This window comes from Taudactylus pleione, unplaced genomic scaffold (assembly GCF_031769625.1).
Source record: "Taudactylus pleione unplaced genomic scaffold, aTauple2 ptg000604l, whole genome shotgun sequence".
Lineage (NCBI taxonomy): Eukaryota > Metazoa > Chordata > Amphibia > Anura > Myobatrachidae > Taudactylus > Taudactylus pleione.
In genome coordinates, this window is record NW_028285006.1 from 936,164 (window position 1) to 961,095 (window position 24,932).

The following is a 24,932-nucleotide window of genomic DNA, read 5'->3' on the forward strand; positions in this document are numbered from 1 at the left end:
TCCTCAGTACAGGACTCCCGGTGAGACCCGAAGGATTAAATAAACTTTTATTAAAATAATAAAAATTATATTGACCTAATATTAAAAAAAAAAGGTGCAGATTGCTTGCTGGAACTCGGGCCCCCCGAAGCGGCGGGCCCCATAGCAACTATACCCTCTGTAGTTTCGCCACTGTTACCCCGTCACTGATCTTTTTAACTTGATGTTTGTCTTTGTCATATTTATTATTATATAAATTATTTGTTGCTAATTAATTGAAATACATTATTGTGATGATGTAAGGGGGTTCTGACATTTTAAGCCACATTGTCTAATGAAGTAGCCTATGCCTTATAAAAAAAACACATCAAAGAGGGAGTAAATATCTTCTATTTGTGGCTTGTTGTTCATTTACTTTTAATCTATATTTAAGATAAAGTATTTTTATTTAAATAAATCAATACTCCTTCACTTTGCTTTTTCTTAAACATACAGTATGGTGGCATCTGGTAAACGGGACGTAGTTATAATACCGGCGGCCACAATGCTGCCGGTCTAAATCCCGACGGGGAAGCCCGACAAGGAACTTAAGGTAGGCGTCAAAATACCCACGCCTATGTTAAACCCGACGCCGGAATCCAGAAGAACGCCAGCCCGAACTAGGTAAATCCGTGGCGCCCTTAGCTGTTAGCCGCAGGGGGAGAGCGTTAGGTTTTGGAGGGGAAGATTAGGGTTAGGAACCTCTAGGCGGGAGGGTTAGGATTAGGCACCACTGGGGGGTTAGAGTTAGGCAGTAAGGGGGCAGGGTTAGGTTTAGGCACAAAGGGGGGAGACTTAGGTTTAAGCACTTACGGGGAGGGATAGGGTGCGGGGTGGGGAGGGTTAGGGTTAGGCTAAAAGGAGGGAGGGTTAGGGTTGGGGGAAGAATAAGTATACTTACCTGACCCCTGTCGGGATACCAACCATCGTCGGGCTGCCGCTCTCGGTATTGTGACAGGAGGCATCCTTAAGGCCGGCATTACATAACAATTCCTTAGTGAACAGGGCAGCAAAACTCATGAATAATTTAATACCATTTTTTTGACAACTAAATGTAAGTCAAACAAACTTATATTGCTCTAGAGAGAGTGCCATTTATCAATGAGTAATTTTGTCTATATAATGAAACATAAAATTGTATGCTATTGATTGTTCTGCCACAAAATATACCTCCGTATTACAAATTCAAGACCTGATTCACTACGGATCGATATTGCGATTGCAACTGCGATTATACACGGAGGTCTGCTGCGAAAATATGCTAATGAATGCAATCGCAAAGCTGTTGCACAGCCAGCATAGAGATGCCCACTACCGCTCTCTCACATCCGTAATACCTTGTAGTCCTGCGTATACATCGGGAACATCGGCCCCTCGTGCAGAATTACAGCAGGTCTGACCTTACTCAGAAATTGCTAACCTCGTTGCACGCAGTAAGTACTCAAGCTGCGTATGCCATTGCAGTAGCTAATTTATGCAAACCCATGCAACGGTGTTCAAATGGACAAGAATGCCTGCATTTCTCCAACCACTCCCCTGTCACTACCCCCAAACGCTGATCTTCCGTCACTCACTCGATGATGGCTTTCATTCTGAGTGAGTGATCGCAGAGCAATCACAATGCTAACTCACGCATGAGCACTGCGATGCATGCGCATTATGTACCATTGTCCGATCTGCGTATGCTGTTGCAGTTGCGATCCGTGATGAATCAGGCAAGACATGTGATAATATAATAACAATTAGAATTGTATCAAGCACCTGCCCACCACACAGGCACAGTAGCCGGTAAGTTTGAAAGCGCTGCTGTACCTGTGAAAGGAGGGGAAGGCTGGACACATTGGGAAGCTGGCTGGATACACATAAGGGGGAGGCCTGGCTGAATGCACATAAGGGGGGGATGGGCTGGACATACATAATGGGGGGATGGGCTGGACGCACATAAGGGGGGGATGGGCTGGACGCACATAATGGGGAGGCCTGGCTGAATGCACATAAGGGGTCCTGGTTGGATACACAAAAGGGGGGATGAACTGGACGCACATAAGGGGGGGATGGGCTGGACGCACATAAGGGGGGGGATGGGCTGGACGCACATAAGGGGGGGGATGGGCTGGACGCACATAAGAGGGGAGGCCTGGCTGAATGCACATAAGGGGTTCCTGGCTGGATGATGATATTTTTTGGCCAAATGTTTTTCTTGTAGGAATAAGGTAGCGGAGGAAAGGGGGGCCCTGCCAATTTTGCTAGTCCCGGGCCCCACAATTTCTGATGGCAGCCCTGAATACAATGTACCTCAGGGGTAATCAACATGCAGCCCTCCAGCTGCTGTGGAACTACACATACCAGCATGCACAGTCACATTTGTGCTATTAGGGCATGCTAAAATTGTGGCAGAACATGCTGGGATGTGTAGTTCCAAAGCAGCTGAAGAGCCACATGTTGAATACGCTTGATGTACATCACCACAACATATCCGCACCCCACCCACACTGTACTCAGGATTAGCCCTTCTGGGAGAAATGCCTCCTCCTTTCTTGAAATAAGTAAACTTTTTTATTGTTATTCGACAGGTGGCCATGATGAGTTTTCAAAAATGATAAATGCAGCAGAACCTCTGGGATATCCTGTTGTGGTGAAAAACACTCGAGGGCATCAAGGTAATAATAAAATTCTCTTTGGTGAATATATATATATATATATATATATATATATATATATAGCAGCAGACAGGCGGCACTCGTAGGACTTAAAAATAAACAGGAAAAGTGCTTAACCGTTTAGGTCATTTTAATAGCATACCTAAAATTACCTAAAAGGTTAAGCACATTTCCTGATTATTTTTAAGTCCTACGAGTGCCGTCTGTCTGCTGCTATATTATTTGGATCTTATCCAAGGGAAGGCAACGAGGCAAGATTTTCATCTCTATTGTGGAGTGCCAGTCGTGTGGTAACTATATATATATATATATATATATATATATTCTCTGGGGTAGACGGCAGTACCCTGCACACAGCAGCCAATTAGTAGCTCCACAATACAATTCCCTTGCTCATGTAGGAAAGTACTAGTGTCCAACTCGCAAAACAGTATTACTTACAGTCACAAGCAATAGTCTCTCTCTCTCTCTCTGCCTCATCAGGCTCCTCATGCAGTGAGAGACAGACTAGAGAAACTGACTCCTTTTATCAGCCTCTCACAGGTGCTCTGGCACTTTCTTTAGCATGTTTTTTTAAGTTTTTTTAAACCTCTCCACTAAACTATCAGTCTGAGGATGACACACATAGGTCCTTATATGAGTAACCTTAATCAGACAGCAGAACTCTTTAATAATTCTTAACACAAATGGGATACCCTGATCCGTTTGAATTTCCTTAGGTATTCCCACTCTGCTAAAGATGTACTAGTTCCCTAGCAAATGTCTTTGTTGACGCATTGTGCAATGGTATCACTTCAGGGTATCTTGTAGTGTACTACCACTAAATAATATTGATGACCCCGGGCAGACTTTAGAAGTCCAACCAAATCCATAGCTTTTCTCTCAAACGGGATAGTCAGATTCATCTTTATGGACCCCTGGCCAGAAAAAAACATTATCTTAGAGGTTTCTGACACCTAAACGTCCTGCAGCTATGTAACCATGAGCCAGGTCTAACACTGTTAGTCTATATGTATTCGGAATTAGTGATTGTTCCACAATATTTTCTCCTTTCTTGGACACTGGGAATAGAGTAAGAAATAGCAAGTAACTGTGCACCTTGGTAAAACCATACTGCAGGTGGGGCAGATATAAAATGTTTAGAGAGATTTAGATGGAGGGAGGTGTCCAACCTGAAATCTAAATTGCAGTGTAAAAATAAAGCTGTCCAGCATTTGTGGGCTGCATGCAAAAGCAGCCAGTATTTAACGCACATGCATAAAATAAGTATGTATTTGCACCCCTTGCATTGCAACATGGTTTGTCCAGATGTACCGTTACTTGCTATATCTTACTCTATTCCCAAGTCTGAATCAGGACCTAAGCCCACAGTGATTACAGTGGGACCAACAAAATATAGCCCAGGCACTGAGGGGCTGATAGAAGCTTAACAGATTCTGGGGCCTATTCAGTAAACATAAAAATTCAATGGAGATAATTAGCTTTAGAACTCTCATGGAGTTCTAGCTAATTATAGGTGGAATTCATCATTCCACCTCTCCATAAGTATCTATTCCGAAAAGCTGTCATTTTTGCGATGACAGCTTTTCGGGAAATAAATACTTTTCCCTCTACACTAACTTATCGCGTCTGGAAACAGTGCTGCGCATGCGCTGTTACATCTGTAAAACCAGCGCTTGCGCAGCACTGCCTACAGATGCGGTAAGTTTCGTACCCACCCCCTCCCCCCTCCGCTCACCTTCCCCCCCCCCCCCAACTTACCTGTCCGCGCAGCAGCCTCCGGCTCCGTCCTGCTGGTCTGTCATGTGGTTTCCCTGCAGACCACATGACAGATTAGAAAAAAAAAAAAAATTTTTTTTCCTTTTCTAAACTTTCTTGTGCTCTGCTGGGGAGCACACATGACAGACCAGCCTCCGGAGCCTGAGGACGGAGCATAGCGCCGGAGGGACTCGTCGGGGGACCTGCACACGCTGATACAGGTAAGTGGATTCTGCTATTCGCCACCTCACAGTGGCGAATAGTAACTGCATCAAATTCCAAAATTGATAATTTTCAGAATTTGATGAATACCATAATTTCCACATCCCCATACTAATGTATGGGGAGTGTAGAAATTAACGCAGGGGGACTTAGCAAGGAGATATCTGTGACATCTCCTGTGTTAAGTCTGTTCATGAATACCAAAATAACATTATTTAAGGAAAATGTCCTTAAAATGTTATTTTAGTGTTGATGAATAGGCCCCTCAATGCGGTTGTGTGGGGTAGTTACTCCCACTAATCGGAAAATGGTATGTACAAAATAAAGCAGTCACAGAATCTGTTAAACACAAATAAGGGTCACTCAAACCAATACAGGAAGTATGTACTAAAAAAGAATTGTATATTTATTATAGTGAAAAAACCAGTGCAAATGTCAATCAAATAAGGCAATCAGAAAACATGTAGCAACTATATTGATTGTAAAAATCATGCGATTGAACAGTCTAAAATATTAAGGGGTCTATTTATTAAGCAGTGTTAGGAGAAGTGAAAAGTGAAAAGTGATAAGGTACCAGCCAATCAGCTCCTAACTGCCATCTCACAGGCTGTATTTTGAAAAATGACAGTTGGGAGCTGATTGGCTGGCACCTTATCACTTTTCACTTCTCCTATTAATACTGCTTAGTAAATAGACCCCTCAGTCACGGACCAGAAACATGCAAAGTCAATGGCTAATGATAAGCCCTCAAGAAGCTCTTAGCTGATAATGTAACAATTGTTAGAAATATGATACTCTGTGCATCATCCGGCAATGAGACACAATGGATAGATGTAATGTAAACAATGGAAAGTTGGTACAGTGTTACCTTCCATGCAGGCTGATCAGACACAGATCTTATTGCTGTGATCCAGTATGGGTGGTAAAAGATGCAGTGACCGAGGATGGCTGGCCTCCCGGACTCAACCCAGCTGAAGATGGAGATGCAGAGGGGAGTAGGTGGCCGCTCCAGAACTCCGGGTCCGGCACGAGGATGGCAAAGGGCTCCGTACTCTAGGAAAGAGTAAGTGCTCTGACCAGCATGCACGCGTTGGCCACGAGCGCTCGACCCGACTAGCGGGGAGACTGCAGGAAGGGGTGGTGCGGCCACTCCGTAGCTCCGTGAAGGGCAGGTATTTAGCAGAAGGCTCCATGTTCCAGGATGATGCAGGGAGAGGGACGCTGTTGGCCAGTGATGGTAGAGGCTCAGAAATATGCAGAAGCGTCTATACTTGAATATGCAGGAGGGCTTTCGGTGGTGGGTATGGGGCCAGGTATAAAAATCAGTGACAGACACCTACGCGTTTCAGCGTCCTTCTGACGCCATTTTCAATGTGAGTAGAAAGGTTCAAGTCCGGTCAGTTTAAATCACTTCAACAATTAGAATCATTTTACACAAGTGATCATAATTAGCTGCTGGTTTGAGTGAAAACCAATTAGATCCCAGAAGGGATATAGCCAGGAGACACAGGTCATAACACAGAGAGACAATTTATATACAGGGTAAAGTCGTAGATGAAAAATCTAAAAAATATATATACTGATGAGTAGTAATTTAAATTTGCATAATTAACATCAGACTTTTGAGTCACACAGTAAAATAAACTAAGGAAAGCAAGACAGGGCAGCAAATGACATACATTCTAACGGCAGCTGGTCAAAATATTTCTAAAGTATATATATCTACAGTATGTGGAAACTACTAAAGATGGTAATAACACACATTAAAGATGAAGGTAGAGATCATTATATATATTAAGAAAATAGTGTTTGATTCAATTTGAGACAAACATGCAGTTGCGGTCATGTGACCGTAATCAGCTGATCTGATTACGGTCACATGTCCGCAACTGCATGTTTGTCTGCAGAGTCGGTTTTCCCTAAGTCGGACTGGAAGCCTTATCTGAGAGCTGGAGACTTACAGCCCTTGTCAGCTGAGTATCAATGTATGATTACTATTGTGCGATTCACTATAGGCATTCCTCTATATCTGACTTGGGAGATGTGCATTTAACCGCTGGGTGTACTGCATAGAGACATGTGATCGCCGCTGTGCGATTCTAAGCAGACGCTACTGTGCTTTTGATTAATAGATTTGTGCATTGCTGACAGGAAGAGAACACAGCAGCATAGTATTGGACTAATTATTTGTATTTAAACACTATGTGCATGGTCTACTAGATATTTCTCTATCTCTCCTGGTAGTGGTCTGATTGTTCCTGGGTGCATTTAACCCTGCAATGTCTTTATGGTAACAAGGTCTATCTAACACCTGGCAGAGCCCTAACAGACCTTACCATTGCTGTTGTTTCTATAGACACCAGTCTCCTCACTCTCTCATTGCACGGCTTGCACTATTTCCATGCAAAAGCAGAAGTGGGGTGACACTTAGCAATGTTTTGACTTTTCTTATTTCTTTACATTTATTCACTCATAAGTCTATTTTTGTGCCACATATGCAAGTGATTTATGTACCAACTTCTCATTTTTATATGTACACAATTTAATTGTATGATATCAACTTCTCATCAATTTTTATATGTACACATTTTTATTGTGTGACACTTGAATATAATTTTGATTCAGACTATTCGCAGAGTATTCTGAGTTGATACAAATAATAGACCTGAGACAATTTCCTTGCAAATTCTGACCAGAAACAATTAATTACATTATTTTACAATATTTTGAGCTGACTTACAATCTTTGGTGTCTTATAGTAATTATTAAGATTATTCATCGTAATCCCATGCATAAAAAAGATACTATATATTACCAGTGTTAATTTTGTAGCTGCTATTATACATATATATATCTATACGATAAAATATCTATATGTGAGTCTCTTTTTTCTTTTCTTTCTCCATATATGGGATAGAGAGATAGCTCATATTACTTTCGCCTAATCTTTCCTGCTATAAATCAAGTTTTTCTCTGTAAAGCAGGGCTTTGCTATTAAAACTAGTGATTTTTCAATCCAAAAAAATATATTTTTTATATATTTATAGTGGACACCTTACCATATTTTTCTGGGTGTCTGGCACACTATTATTTTAACAAGTATTATTAAAAGTTTATGTTTTAAATTAACAAACTATTCACTTTCTCTACTATTATAATTCATTAACTAAGAGTGCCCCACACAATAGTCTCTTTGGCCTGTCTGTGCAGGAATTTTTTTCAAGGTATTGATTCTATCCCAATAACCTTCTGGGATCTAATTGGTTTTCACTCAAACCAGCAGCTAATTATGATCACTTGTGTAAAATGATTCTAAGGGGTCTATTTACTAAGCAATGTTAGGAGAAGTGAAAGAGTAAGAGTTTTTAACCTGCAGTCCTTGCATTTCTTCCTGTCCCTTCCAGGCAAATTAGCTGAGTGTTAATTTGTAAGTATTCCATTTTTATTTAATATTGCTTGCTATACATGTATGTACCTTTTGTAACATCCTTTTTTAAGGATTGTACTCCTTTTTCTGTAAATAAAGTATTCTTTATTAGTTTATTTCATATATGCTCCAAAACCTAGTCTTTGAAGAGATTATTAGTCCGGTAGGATAACGCTACAACTATTGTTAAGTACGGGACGCAGAGGGTCTCAGCGAGCTGTGTGGTCATCTGGGATGCAGAGTCTGCGCAATTGTGGAAAGGTTAAGCAAAAGATTAACTGTGTGGGCATCTTGTTGTTGAGCCTGTGCAATTATTGGGGCTATAGAGCACCGGTGGCCTCTTTAAATCGTTTCCATTGGTGGTGGCAGTTTGGTAAGTAAGGTATTTGTACTACGGCGCTCTGTCTATAGCAGAGGTGCCCCCTCACGTCAGGGATACTGGGTATGGGTCCCTGAAAAATGGCATAATTCACGGCTCAGTGACATATAATGAATTTGTGTGGCATATTATGAATTGGCGGCAGTTATGATTTGATCACTCTGCTGTGTGGCATATTCTATATACAGTGCATCCAGAAAGTATTCACAGCGCTTCACTTTTTCCACATTGTTATGTTACAGCCTTATTCCAAAATTGAATAAATTAATTTTTGTCTTCAAAATTGTACACACAATACCCCATAATGACGTGTAAAAAGTTTTTTTGAGATTTTTGCAAATTTAATTAAAAAAAAAAAAAAAAAAAGCAACTAAGAAATCACTTGTACATAAGTATTCACAGCCTTTGCCATGAAGCTCAAAATTGAGCTCAGGTGCATCCTGTTTCCACTGATCATCCTTGAGATGTTCCTACAGCTTAATTGGAGTCCACCTGTGGTAAATTCAATTGATTGGACATGATTTTGAAAGGCATACACCTGCCTATATAAGGTCCCACACTTGACAGTGCATGTCAGAGCACAAACCAACCATGAAGTCCAAGGAATTGTCTGTAGACCTCCGAGACAGGATTGTCTTGAGGCACAAATCTGGGGAAGGGTACAGAAAAATATCTGCTGCTTAGAAGGTCCCATCATCCATAAATGGAAGAAGTTCGGAACCACCAGGACTCTTCCTAGAGTTGGCCGGCCATCTAAACTGAGTGATCGGGGGAGAAGGGCCCTAGTCAGGGAGGTGACCAAGAACCCAATGGTCACTCTGTCAGAGCTACAGCATTCCTTTGTGGAGAGAAGGGAACCTTCCAGAAGGACAACCATCTCTGCAGCAGTCCACCAGTCAGGCCTGTACAGTGGCCAGATGGAAGCCACTCCTTAGTAAAAAGCACACGGCAGCCCGCCTGGAGTTTGCCAAAATGCACCTGAAGGACTCTCAGATCATGAGAAACAAAATTCTCTGGTCTTATGAGACAAAGATTGAACTCTTTGGCGTGAATGCCAGACGTTATGTTTGGAGGAAACCAGGCACCGCTCATCACCAGGCCAATACCATCCCTACAGTGAAGCATGGTGGTGGCAGCATCATGCTGTGGGGATGATTTTCAGCGGCAGGAACTGGGAGACTAGTCAGGGTAGAGGGAAAGATGAATGCAGCAATGTACAGAGACATCCTAGATGAAAACCTGCTCCAGAACATTCTTGACATCAGACTGGGGCAACGGTTCATCTTTCAGCAGGACAACGACCCTAAGCACACAGCCAAGATATCAAATGAGTGGCTTCAGGACAACTTTGTGAATTTCCTTGAGTGGACCAGCCAGAGCCCAGACTTGAATCCGATTGAACATCTCTGGAGAGATCTGAAAATGGTTGTGCACCAATGCTTCCCATCCAACCTGATGGAGCTTGAGAGGTGTTGCAAAGTGGAATGGGCGAAACTGTTCAAAGATAGGTGTACCAAGCTTGTGGCATCATATTCAAAAAGACTTGAGGCTGTAATTGTTGCCAAAGGTGCATCAAAAAGTATTGAGCAAAGGCTGTGAGTACTTATGTACAGGGCCGCCATCAATGGGGGACTGCTGGGACTGGAGTCCCGGGCCCAGACACTCAGCGGGACCGCCTGCACCTACCAACCTGCCACCACACTCAGGGCCACCATCAGGAGGGGAACTGCCGGGACTGCCATCAGGGGTGACTGCTTGCCACCCGGTCGCCTGCTTCCCGCTGCTGCCACTGCCCACTTTGTTTCCTAGCCTGCAAAAGTGGGACGATGATCCGGCTGCCGGCGCACGTGACTTCATGCCGTCGTGCTGTGCTGCAACGCTGATACAGAGAGTGGAGTGGACAGAGGAACTACGGCTTGTCTGTAGAAGGTAAGTGTGGGGCTGGGGCTGGCTGCCTGGGGCTGGGCTAGGACTGACTGGTTTGCTGTCTGGGGTTGGGCTGACAGTGGCTTCCTGGGGCTGACACTTGCTGTGGGACTGACTGCCTGGGGCGGGGGCTCACTGCCTGGGGTTGGGGCTCACTGCCTGGGGATGGGGCTCATTGTCTTGGGCTGGGACTTGCTGTGGGGCTGAACTGGAGACAAGTGTTGGACAGCAGGACTGGGCTGGAGAGACTGAAGGGGGCAAGAGGTGTCAAAATGTATAAGTAAGCTAATTATTGACCAATTATCAAGGACATATACAGTATAATTATTAATACTCTATTTAAAATACTAATACCACATTTAATTGCAGCTTTTTTAAGGGGGAAGGGACAGGGGGCAGCCTTGCTTATGCACATGTGATTTCTTAGTTGTTTTTATTAATTAAATTTGCAAAAATCTCAAAAAAACTTTTTACACGTTGTCATTATGGGGTATTGAGTGTATAATTTTGAGGACAAAAATGAATTTATTCCATTTTGGAATAAGGCTGTAACATAACAATATGTGGAAAAATTGAAGCGGTGTGAATACTTTCCGGATGCACTGTAGTATATTATGAATTTGGGATAATGCTGTGCATACTATAAACTGGAGATACTGAAGCGTGGCATATTATGAATTAGAGGGAGCAGGGGCAGTTGGTGAAATGTTGCCTAGGCTGCCCGGAAATATTGCACCGGCCCTGCGCCCGCGGTCGCATGCGATATCGTGTGATTGGCTGTGCTGCAAGGCTGTTCATATTTATGAAGGTGGGAACAGTGGTCGTTTCGTCATTCATTAAGTGTTTTAAGTGTAAACCGGCACTCATGCATTGTTCAGGGTGAAGACAATTCGCCCTGAACATAGGCACGATTGCGGTCATTCAGGTGTGTACCCACCCTAAGAATGATTTATTTAACGGAGGCTAAAATAATATGAGTGGTTTAATGTACAGCTTTATGCTTTTTATTTAATATATGTTAATAATACTTAATACATGTACATACATTGTAATTTTCTAATTTTAATATTATTGCAGCTTGTTTTGAGTTTTTTGATTTGCTCTAAAATCAAAAATCTGGAATCACGCTCTCCCTCTAGAAATCTTGCATTTGCACCTGCATGTTAGTTTAACACAGCAAGATACAAAAAACTTGGTTTGTGATTTATCAAATCTTAAAGGGCGATAAAGTTGCGAATAGAAACCAGTCAGCTTTTAACTGTCATTTTTCTAGCACAGCCTGTGTAAAATGAAGCTGATTAGATATGGGCAACTTCTCCACTTTATCTCTCTCCCAAGCAGTGGTGGCTCCAGAGGGGGGGCTGCAGTGCAGTTCAAAATTGGAATAGGGGAGCCACACCAACTGCCATTTCAAAACACTGCCAAACATCACCGGCCAGGACTCACTATTTGAAATTTGGACTGTGCTGCAGCCCCACCTCTGGAGCCGCCACTGCTCCCAAGATTTCATAAATCTCCCCCTGTAACCTCTGATTTTCTAGAATCTCCCCGGTATGATTCCTACATCTCCCATTCCTCCATCATCCATCCATACCAAGGGCCTGATTCCTTGTTGCTTGCAATTTGAGTGATTTTTAGGAAAGTGCGTTGCGGGTTGCATATTAGTGAGTAGTAACGGCGCGCGTGCAATTAAAATATATATGCTATGGCTTGTCATAGGTGTGTACTCTGATATTCTTTTACTGAGAGTTGTGCGTATGCAGAGATCCGTCTGATTTTAATCAGAACTCCTGGACGAAGAATGGGGCTGGTGGAAATGCTGATAACACTTATGACGGCTGCTTTCAGTAGTTGGTGGTGCAGGCGCATAGATGTGTTTGACTGAATACTGGTGGTCTTCCCATGGGACCATGATCACACAAAGTGACAAGAGCCGCAACCGCATTACGTGCCTCTCAGAATGGGATCGCATGGCCGGCGGTTCAAATCCCGACAGTGGAAACCCGGCAGTGAAGTATTTTTTCTATTTACTAACCTAACCTTTGTGACCCTAACCCTAACCCTTCCTTAGGGGTGCCTAACCCTAACCTCTCCCCCAAGTGCCTTACCCTAACCCCCCTCTAACTGCCTAAACCTAACCCCCCTTTCCCCGCAGCCTAACCCTAAGTCTCCCGGGGGGGTGCCTAACCCTAACCCCCCCTTCCCCTAGTCTAACCCTAACCTCCCGGGGGGGTGCCTAACCCTAAGTCCCCCCCGAGAACCCCTAACCCTCCCCCCCTTGCAACTGTCCGCGCATGGCGTCCGGCTTCCTTTCGATCGGTAAGCCGGGTGTCGGTCTCCCAGCGTAGGTCTAATGACAGGTGTCAGGATTTTGACACCTGTCATTAGACACTTGCTGAGAGTAGACAGTCAGGATGCCGACCGTCGGCATTTAGACCGTCGGCATTCCGACTGCATACTCTCAGAATTAGGTCCCAAATGCAATACTTACTACATTGTGACCTCAGTGTCTATGTATTGCAATACTTACTACATTGTGACCTCAGGGCCTGATTCAGACCCGCTCGCTGAGCGCTCGCAAGCGGGTCGATGTTCCCCAAGTGCGCATGCGCACGACGGAGGCGGCTCCGTCGTGCACATGCTCGAGACCCGAATAACGACGGCCAAGCCGTCGTTATGGGTCTCAAACCAAAGGGGGCGTGCTGTCGATGGTGATTGACAGCACGTCCCCTTTGGTGGGAATGCCGGGGGCGTGGCTGCCCAGACAGAGGCGTTCCCATGGGAACGCCTACCGTCTGGGGCCGGCCCCACTGACATCACTAGTGATGTCAGTGGGAGTGCTTTTGGCTCTGATAGAGCCAAAAGCACTCCCAGAGCCAAAAGCACTCCCAGCTTTTGGCTCTGATAGAGCCAAAAGCACTCCCAGCCAGGAGGCCGCTCCAAAAAGTAGGAGGGACGGCCCTGATTCAGAGCGAGCGCTCTGTCAGAGCGTCCGGCTCTGAATCAGGGCCTCAGTGTCTATGTATTGCAATACTTACTACATTGTGACCTCAGTGTCTATGTATTGCAATACTTACTACTTTGTGACCTCAGTGTCTATGTATTGTAATACTGTACTTACTACATTGTGACCTCAGTGTCTATGTATTGCAATACTTACTACATTGTGACCTCAGTGTCTATGTATTGCAATACTTACCACATTGTGACCTCAGTGTCTATGTATGGTAATACTGTACTTACTACATTGTGACCTCAATGTCTATGTATTGTAATACTTACTGCATTGTGACCTCATGTCCATGTATTACAATACTTACTACATTGTGACCTCAGTGTCTATGTATTGCAATACTTTCTACGTTGTGACCTCAGTGTCTACTGTATGTATTGCAATACTTACTACATTGTGGCCTCGGTATCTATGTATTTCAGTACTTACTACATTGTGACCTCAGTGTCTATGTATTGCAATACTTACTACATTGTGACCTCAGGGCCTGATTCAGAGCTGGACGCTCTGACCAGAGCGCTCGCTCTGAATCAGGGCCCTCCTACCTCAACTTGGAGCGGCCTCTTGGACGCTCGCATAGCTGTGGGTTACCACCCACAGCTTATGCGAGCGTCCATGATGATGGTCGCGATGGTCAAGACCATCGCGACCATCGGGCTTGCGACGAGACCCTGCGGTAGGGTCTCGCTGCCGCAAGCCCTGGAGTGATTTTGGCTCTATCAGAGCCAAAATCACTCCCACTGACATCAACTAGTGATGTCAGTGGGGCCGGACCCAGCCGTTAGGCGTTCCCATGGGAACTGTCTGGCAGCAACGCCCCCGGCACGCCCACCAAAGGAGGCGTGCTGTCACTCACCATCTACAGCACGCCCCCTTTGGTGCGAGACCCCGAGCGACGGCTAACCCGTCGCTCGCCGGGTCTCGCGCATGCGCACGACTGAGCTCCCTCCATCGTGTGCATGCACATTTGGGTACCATCGACCCACTTGCAAGCGTCCTGCGCTCGCGAGCGGGTCTGAATGAGACCCTCAGTTTCTATATATTTCAATACTTACTACATTGTGGCATCGGTATCTATGTATTTCAGTACTTACTACATTGTGACCTCAGTGTCTATGTATTTCAATATTTACTACACTGTGACCTCAGGGCCTGATTCAGAACCGCTCGTGAGCGCTATGCGCTTGCAAGCGGGTCGATGGTGGCCCAGTACACATGCGCGAGACCCGGATAGCGACGGGCAAACCGTCACTCCGGGTCTCGTACCAAAGGGGGCGTGCTGTCGATGTTGAGTGACAGCACGCCCCCTTTGGTGGGCGGGCCGGGGGAGTGGCTGCCCAAATGGAGGCGTTCCCATGTGAATGCCTCCATTTGGGGGCGGCCCCACTGACATCACGAGTGATGTCAGTGGGAGATATTTCGGCTCTGTGAGAGCCGAAATCTCTCTGGGGCTTGCGGCAACGAGACCCTACCACAAGGGTCTCGTCGCAAGCCCGATGGTCAAGACCATCGCGACCATCTTCCTGGCTGCTCGCTATAGCTGTGGGTGGTCTGGAGGCCGCTCTAAAAAACAAGAAGGCCGGCCCTGATTCAGAGCGAGCGCTCTGTCAGAGCGTCCGGCTCTGAATCAGGGTCTCAGGACCTCATTCAGAGTCGGTCGTAGTGGCCGCACTGTCGTACGCCACCGATTTTCACTAAACTGCGCATGCGTAAAGTTCGCAATGCGCGTGCGCAAACTAGCTGCTACGATCAGAAATTTCTCTCTCCTTGAACACAGCCAGGTCGGTAGTTTGAGTGACAGAATGAGGCGTTTGTGGGTGGTAACAGGGGAAGGTGCTTGAAAACGGGGAGTGGAGATCCGAACGCAGGCGTGCCTAATTATGCGAACGGCGTTTTATGGGAGTGCATAATTAACAAAGTAGTGTCATGGCACACGTGACATGGGTGGTTTGTACACTGACCTGATCGTAGTGCTTAAGAGAGGGTATGGTCAACCTTAAGCTCTACGACCAGTTTCGATGGTTCCCGATGGTCTCGATTAATCCTCATATGCCCGGAGATGACGTGTAATGCGTACGAGAAGGGGGCATATTTTTTTGTCTTCCGGCCGCTTCCTCCCCTTGGTCGGCCAGCTACCGATCCGATCTTAAGGACGCAACTTGCGAGTGCATCATTTGCATATCCGGCCCCTTTTCCCGTACGACCGTGCGGCCGCAACGACCGACTCTGAATGAGGTCCTCAGTGTCTATGTATTTCAGCACTTACTACATTGTGACCTCAGTGTCTATGTATTTCAGTACTTACTACATTGTGGGCCTGATTCAGAGTTGGGAATAGAGAGAGATATCTCTCTCAACTGATCATCTTGGTGAAACCATACTGCACTGCAGGTGGGGCGATTTAAAATGTGCAGAGAGATTTAGATTTGGGAGGGAGGTGTCCAAACTGACATCTAAATTGTAGAGTAATAATAAAGCTGTGCAGTATTTGTTGGCTACATGTAAAAGCAGCCAGTATTTACCCTACATGCAAAAAATTAATTATGTATTTACACCCCTTGCATTGCATCATGGTTTGTCCAGGTACACAGTTAAGTACTATCTCTCTCTATTCCTAACTCTGAATCAGGCCCTGTGACCTCAGTGACTATCTATTTCAGTACGTACTACATTGTGACTTCAGTATCTATGTATTTCAGTACTTACTACATTGTGACCTCAATGTCTATGTATTTCAATATTTACTACACTGTGACCTCAGTGTCTATGTATTACAGTACTTACTACATTGTGACCTCAGTGTCTATGTATTTCAGTACTCAGAGCCGTAACTAGACTTTTGGTGCCCTGTACCAAAAAGAGCATTGGCACCCTGCCATTTTTTAAATAGGGACATAACGCACCCATAAAAAGGGGAATGGCCTCATGGGGAAGGGCCAGGGAAGAGATAGTGGAGGCCAGGAGATGCTGGGGATGAAATAAGAGGAAGTTACAAATGAGAATGATAATAACATAAAATTGACAGGCCTGAACAGCGGCCCTTGTCCTGCGGTGCCCTGTGCCATTACACAGGCCTCACTACCCTAGTTACGGCTCTGTCAGTACTTACTACATTGTGACCTTATTGACTATGTATTTCAATACTTACTACATTGTGACCTCAGTGTGAGGCTGTGTTTAAGTTTCCAGGCTTATAACTTCTTACCGCATATTCTATCTCTATACAAAAGTTCATGAAAGATGTTGTTTGTCCATAAAAGATGACTTTTGCCTCTTTCTGAGACCGGAAATTTGGCGGAAAAAATCAGAACTTGGCAGAAGAATCAGAACCGATCCGAGCCTGCACATCTCTAGTCACTATAACAGCAGATATCCAACAGATATTTTACTGCTTCATTGTTAGAGAAGACAATATAAACTATTTAAGGTTCCTGCGGTACCGCAACAACGATGTGCATGATGAAAGCATTGATTACCGAATGAAAGTGCATGTTTTTGGTAATAGTCCTTCACCTGCAGTGGCTCAAAAACAGCTCAAGAGGGAGAAATGTAATATGGCACTGATACAAGGCAATTCATTGAAAGGTACTTTTATGTACAATGACACAATGACTTTGATGGACTTAAATCCCTGCCTACTGAAGATGAAGTTATACATCTACTCAAAAGAGCTCAAACGATGTTAAATGTTACTAATTTGAGACTTCACAAGATAGATTCGAATAGTACCCGAGTTATGAAGGCGTTTAACTCGGAAGATTATGCAAAGGATTTAAAGAACTTAGATCTAGGTGTTGATACTCCTCCAATTCAGCGCAGTCTAGGAATAAGTGTGGATATAAAGACAGACACATTCCAAATGCCAACAGAAGAAAGACCATACACCCGAAGAGGTATCCTGTCAACATTCTCTATGACCCATTTGGCTTTGTAGCTCCAGTAACGATGCAAAGGAAGTCTCTGCTCAGCTGATTCACAAGACTGGGACGCACCAATACCTTTAGGAAGGTAACAAGAATGGGAGATGTGGAAAGATTCCTTACGTACCATATAGCAAATCCAAGTTCCACATTGCTACACCCCTGTGTCACATAGTGCAGCAAACGCAAGGAGATTTGTATTTTCTCAGGTGCTTCAACAAAGGCTGTAGCTGCAGTCATTTACCTAAAGGTAACAGATCCTAAGGGAGCTTGCCAGGTTGGATTCATTCAAGGTAAGGCTAAGCTGGCACCACAACCTCAACACACTATTCGGAGACTCAAACTGTGTGGAGCTGTACTAGAAGCAGAAATAGCAGAGCTTATATTAGCAGAATTAAACATCAAACCGGATGTGGTTAAATTCTACACTGATAGTAAGGTAGTTCTAGGTTACATATATAACCAAACAATAAGGTTCCATGTGTATTTTAGTAACAGGGAGGAAAAGATCAGAAGATCTTTCTTTCTGGAACAATGGAACTATGGCCCTCATTCAGAGCCGTACGCTCTGAGCAGAGCGCACGCTCTGAATGAGGGCCGGCCTCCATAACTATGGAGCGTCCTTCTGGACGCTCGTATAGCTGTGGGTCACCACCCACAGCCTATACGAGCGTGCAGTTTGATGGCCGTGATGGTCTTGACCATCGCGACCATCGAAACTGCGAGCCGGAGCCTGCGGTTGAGGTTTTCAACCGCAAGGCCCGGAGTGATTTTGGCTCTATCAGAGCCAAAATCACTCCCACTGACATCACTAGTGATGTCAGTGGGCCGGCTTCTGACGGGAGGCGTTCCCGTGGGAACGCCCCCGTCAGGGAGGCACGCCCCCGGCACCCCCACCAAAGGGGGCGTGCTGTCAATCAACATCGACAGCACGCCCCCTTTGATCAGACACAACGAGCGAAGGACTTTCCTTCGCTCGTCGCGTCTGGCGCATGCACACGACGGAGCTCCCTCCGTCGTGCGCATGCTCAGTGCAGACCATCGACCCACTTGCGAGCGGACAGCCGCTCGCGAGTGGGTCTGAATCAGGGCCTATGTGTCTACAGATAAAAACCCTGCAGACCAGGGGCTGGCTGGCAACTTTTAGCCTGGGGGGCAAGCCCAGAGCACTGGCCCATAAGTATCGGCTCATCCTTAAATGGAGGGTTTTTTTATGATAAAAAGATAAGCCACAAAAGTGCATTTATTGTTTTTTAGCAACATCTGCATTGTTTCCGTCGCCATGCAATTGTAAGATGAAGTCAGATACCATAAAGAAAAGTGTTTTTTTTTTTTTTGCTACGTATACATACAGGTGTTTAAGGTCAATAACACTGGCTACTGATAACCCATATTGTTATTGCATTTACATACCTAACTATACATAGGAGGTACATGGCATATACATACCTAACTATACATAGGAGGTACATGGCATATACATACCTAACTATACATAGGAGGTACATGGCATATACATACCTAACTATACATAGGAGGTACATGGCATATACATACCTAACTATACATAGGAGGTGCATGGCATATACATACCTAACTATACATAGGAGGTACATAGCATATACATACCTAACTATACATAGGAGGTACATGGCATATACATACCTAACTATACATAGGAGGTACATGGCATATACATACCTAACTATACATAGGAGGTGCATGGCATATACATACCTAACTATACATAGGAGGTGCATGGCATATACATACCTAACTATACATAGGAGGTGCATGGCATATACATACCTAACTATACATAGGAGGTGCATGGCATATACATACCTAACTATACATAGGAGGTGCATGGCATATACATACCTAACTATACATAGGAGGTGCATGGCATATACATACCTAACTATACATAGGAGGTGCATGGCATATACATACCTAACTATACATATGAGGTAAACGTTTTTATCATGAGCAGGTCAGACAACATTTCACGGAAGGTGCTATCCGTGCAGCAGGGTTTTGGATTGTTGGGTCAAAAAGATGTGTTGCTGCTGTGATACACAGGTGTATTAGATGTCGTAAACTGCGGGGCCAATATCAAGAGCAAAAGATGGCGGATTTGCCAGCTGAACATGTTACCATGGAATGTCCATTACCATACATGGGATTAGATGTCTTTGGACCATGGACAGTCGTTACACGTCGGACAAGAGGTTGACCACATAGCAAACGATGGGCTGTTTTGTTTACTTGCATGAGCATTCATGCTATTTATATTGAAGTTATTGAGTCAATGGACACTTCAAGGTTTATAAATGCTCTACGAAGGTTTTTCCCCATCAGAGGACATGCAAAACAACTACGTTCTGACTTTGGAACTAATTTTGTGTGGGCATCTAGAGAGCTGGACATGAAGACAAACAATGTTGACAACGCAAATGTGGTGAGATATCTACATGATCAAAGTTGTTCTTGGGTGTTCAACCCGCCACATTCTTCCCACATAGGTGGAGTTTAGGATCGTATGATTGGAACTTCTCAACGTATTCTTGATTCTATGTTGTTAGATATCAACTCTAAGCGATTAGCTCATGAGGTTTTACAACTCTCTTAGCATAAGTTTCAGCTATCATCAACGCAAGACCGCTTGTACCAATTTATACCGATACAGAGATGCCAGTCATCTTGACTCCAGCCACACTTCTTACACAAAAATTTGATGTGTCAACCATTCCACCTGGAAAATCTGATTACAAAGACTTTGTACAAATGACAGTAGAAACAGGTGCACTGTCTTGCCAACATCTTTTGGAATCGTTGGAAGTGTGGGTACCTGACTACTCTACAATATCATTGCAAATGGTAATCTAATTGTACCAACTTACAAGAAAAATACCTTTTGCTACTTAAAGACAAGCAGGTCAATCGAAATGAGTGGCCAATGGGACTAACTGTACCTTTCCAAGTGGAGATGGAAAGATTCAGAAAGTAGCAGTGAAAGTCACTAAAGATGGAACTGCTCAGACATTCGTCAGACCAATTACCGAGACTGTGCTTTTTATGTCTCTTAGGAATCTTGTGTAAGTGTTATGCATGCATTACAATGATTGTGTCTTTCTTTTTCTTATGTGTTTGCATAGTTAAATAGTAATATCTACAGATATCAGACAGGGAGTGTACTGTATCAACAGCACTTTGGTGTACTGGACATCTGACATCACAACCACGTGACCCGCTGCAAAAGGGGGAGGGGCAAGGTTTAGAACGGGGGGGCCAAAAGTGTGGCTTCACTTGCCATAGGTTTATATTCCTCTCTATGCCCACGTGGTTAGTAACACAGGTACCAGTCGGGCCCTGCAATGGTCACGTGGTTGTGATGTCAAAGGTCCATTCTCCAACTTGGATCTAACAACAACCATCTTATTTTATTTGCTACCACATGTACAGTGATCTTCTCTGCAGAACCACAGCTATATTATATAGACAATCATTCCAGTCTGTATTAATAAAAGGTAAAAAATTCCAGAAATCTCATTGTCTGTGGTTTAAGAGATGGGCTTGATTTTGCTATCTGAATAGTTACACACTCCTTACATGTAACGAGGGTTATAATACTTACTACATTTTGCCCTCAGTGTCTATGTAATTCAATACTTACTAAATTGTGACCTCAGTGTCTATTTATTTCAGTACTTACTGCATTGTGACCTCAGTGTCTATGTATTTCAGTACTTACTGCATTGTGACCTCAGTGTCTATGTATTTCAGTACTTACTACATTGTGACCTCAGTGTCTTAGTATTGCAATACTTACTACTTCTTTGCTAACATGCAAATGCAGAAGGAGTTGTGTGACACCCCCTGCTGCATTTGCGATCTCAGCACTGCGACATAAGTAGGCCTCAGCTTACTCAGGCTTGCAAGGCCTGGAAACTGCATCTGTGGATGCAGCTTCTGGCCTTGCCACTCCCAGAAAATGGGGCAGACACGCCCCTGTTTTCTGGGAATGTCAGCTGACCCCGCCCCTTAAATGGGCTGCTGCGATCACGCAGGACCTGTGCAATGCTGAATTAGCACCTTTGTTTGAAAGAGTAATACTTACCACATCGTGACCTCAGTGTCTATGTATTGCAATACTTACTGTATTGTGAGCTCACTGTCTTTGGGCCTGATTCAGCAAGGAACGCAGTTGCTTATACGCACGCAATTAGTAGATTAATTCGCACTGCGCATGTGTATGCATCGCAGTGCGTGTGCGCAAGCCAGAAACTGCATTTGGAACTGCGACCACAGAGTCTACGCAGACCCATGCCAGAGAGATTGACAGGTAGTGCCATTTTTGGGTGGTGACAGGGGGGTGGTCGGGCGAACGCAGGCGTGTCAGTGCGTTTCAACGCCGTTGCAGGGGCATGCATAAATTATCCACTTGGCCCTGAGGGCAATAGCGTAAGCAATTCCTGAGTAAGGTCTGGGCTTTCCTAACTGTCCGATGTTACTCAATGTTACTGATTGTTTCTATGTTGTCAAAGTATACAGATGTGAGTAAGCGGAAGTGGGCATCTTTATGTCAGGCTGCGATCGCAATGTGAATGCAAACATTTACATACCACCGCTGATATTAGCAACCGTGTTGCGTACGTATAAGCAGAATAGCAGAACAGCAGAATCAGGCCTTTTGTTCGAAAGAGTAATACTTACTACATTTTGACTGTATTGCAAAATTTACCACACTGTGACCTCAGTGTCTATGTATTGTAATACTTACTACATTGTGACCTCATGTCCATGTATTACAATACTTACTACATTGTGACCTCAATGTCTATGTATTGTAATACTTACTGCATTGTGACCACATGTCCATGTATTACAATACTTACTACATTGTGACCTCAATGTCTATGTATTGTAATACTTACTACATTGTGACCTCATGTCAATGTATTACAATACTTACTATATTGTGACCTCAGTGTCTATTTATCGCAAAACTTAGTACAATGTGACCTCAGTGTCTACGTATTGCAAAATTTACCACATTGTGACCTCAGTGTCTTTGTATTGTAATACTTACTACATTGTGACCTCATGTCCATGTATTACAATACTTACTACATTGCGACCTCATGTCCATGTATTACAATACTTACTACATTGTGACCTCAATGTCTATGTATTGCAATACTTACTACATTGTGACCTCAGCGTCTACGTATTGAAAAATTTACCACATTGTGACCTCAGTGTCTATGTTTTGCAATACTGCATTGTGACCTCAGTGTCTATTTATTGTAATACTTAGTACATTGTGACCTCAGTGTCTATTTATTGTAATACTTGCTACATTGTGGCCTCAGTGTCTTTGTATCGCAAAACTTTTTACATTGTGACCTCAGTGTCAAGACTCTGGGGAAATTGGCCTCCAGTGATGGAGCAGGCATTACTGGTAGTGATACCGTTCGCACAAACTGACGAGGTCTTTAGATATGTTTTCCTCATACGACAGCATAGCTGGAGAAACAAATAATAATGATAATTGATGAAGGCAGCCTATGTAATAACTTGAACTTGATATGAGGTGATGAGAATAAAGTTGCAGAACTTTAATGATGACAAATGATTGTAAATGCTGAGAGATATATATGCTGGTAATGGCTGAGTATAAGTCCCGGCGTTAGGCCAGCAGAAATCCGCAGTCAGAAGTATGAGATGTAATCCACTTGACTGATGCAGGGACCGTAGAACTGTGGATGATAATGAAGAATGAAGGCAAGTATGTAGGAGCACAGGATAAACCCCAGGTAACTGTAGAGACCTTACTGAACTGGCCTCAGTAATAAAAAACAAAGGCCCTCATTCAGAGCCACTCGCTAGCGGCAGTACGCTCGTTCCGAGCGATGTTCGCACATCTGCGCATGCGTACGGATCGTTATACGCATGCGCGAACCAGTCAGTGCGGCCGAAATTCATGTGCTCGCAATATAGCGAATGCCTGCTATTTTGAGTGACAGAATGAGGCGTATGTGGGTGGTAACAGGGGAAGGTGCTTGAAAACGGGGAGTGGAGATCAGAACGCAGGCGTGCTTAAAGGTCAAAACAGGCGTTTTATGGGTGTGCATAATTAATACAGCAGCGTCATTGACCACGTCACTGGGTTATTTTATAGCCAGAACTGCTCGCAAGATTGTGGTAGCAAAAACCAACCACAAGAATAGCGAGCAGTTCATACGCTGGTCGATGTACTCGATTAATCTAATAAATAGCGGACATGACGTATGGTGCGAGCGGCCAGGGGGCGTTTTTAACAAATAAACGAGCGTATGTTTTGCTCGCTCGTTCAGACTTAGAGGTGTGAACAGACTGCAATTTGCGAACGGATCATTTGAATAGCCACCCCTTGTTTTTGAACGAACGACCGCAAATAGCGAACGGCTCTGAATCAGGCCCAAAGTTCTGAGTGCAAGATGCTGGGCTATGCCCAGAAGACGATGGCTTGGAAACTAGTACTGTACTGAGTACTAGCAAACAGTACACGATGATGCTCTAAGTCAGGAATAGACGTGGATCCAGCAGGAGCCAAAAGGAAACCTTAAGGAGATGTACAGATGCCGACTGGGGATCCTGGAGGGGTTTATATACCCAGTGTCAGTTGCTGGTTGGCCACACACTAACAGCTGATCCTAGGAGTGCATAGGATTGGTATTTACAGGGCCACCTGATCGAACCAAGATGGCTGCGCCCATGGACAGACGACCTCCAGGTGAGTGAGAATCACTGGGAAGCAGGACTAGTTTCTAGGCTCCCAAGCAGCGTCAAACAGTACCATGCGGCACATGCTGCACACAGCTGTGGGGGAAACGAGTACGTAGGCGAGTGTACCGGAATCTGGATAGCTGGGGCGCAGCTGACCGGGACCTCTGTTGCCGCCTAACAGTCCGAGTCCTGACACTCAGCATCTATGTATTAGAATACTTACTACATTGTGATCTCAGCGTCTATGTATTGGAATACTTACTACTTTGAGACCTCATTGTCTATGTATTGCAATACTTACCCCAGTACCAGACCCTGCCACTTGCCTGTTAGAAGTGTATGCTGGCATGCCGGGGGACATCGACGTTCCCAATTATCATCCATGGCGTCAGCATGTCGTGCTGTCCTAGCTTACTGTCAGTCAGCCACTGGTGCGGCAGCAGCTTGGAGTGCTGCTCGCCGTTCTCCCACTTTCAGCACCCTGTTTCTCCCCACAGGCAACCGTATCTAAGTTTCTCTGGCGTCCCACATAGGCTCTCTCCCGCCGGCTCCACTTCCTTGGCGCAGCCATCTTACTTGGAATCAGGTGACTAACCTACAGCCAATGGAATCCCAATATACTGTCGCCTTACTCCGTGATCCACTTCATGGACAGCCCAGGGTGTTTAAGGAAGTCCCTTGCATCTTGCAAGTTGCCAGTGCAATGTTGTCTTCAGCCTAGCTGTTGATTCCATTTGAGCTCCTGCAGTATTCTCTATTTCTTAGTGCAGATTCCCACCTCGCTGCACCGCTGGCTCCAGTTCCTGTCCGGTTCCATGCCGGTGAATCCTGTCCGGTT

The 24,932-nt window shown here is 44.6% G+C and overlaps 1 protein-coding gene across 1 annotated transcript in view; it reads left to right on the top strand.

The window, feature by feature from the left end:
* Nucleotides 1–24,932, top strand: part of RIMKLA (ribosomal modification protein rimK like family member A) — a 157,702-nt gene that overhangs the window by 125,707 nt on the left and 7,063 nt on the right. The window contains exon 3 of the mRNA XM_088453963.1: nucleotides 2,592–2,678. Coding sequence (XP_088310089.1) covers nucleotides 2,592–2,678 — 87 coding nt within the window. The remainder of the gene's footprint in view (nucleotides 1–2,591; nucleotides 2,679–24,932) is intronic.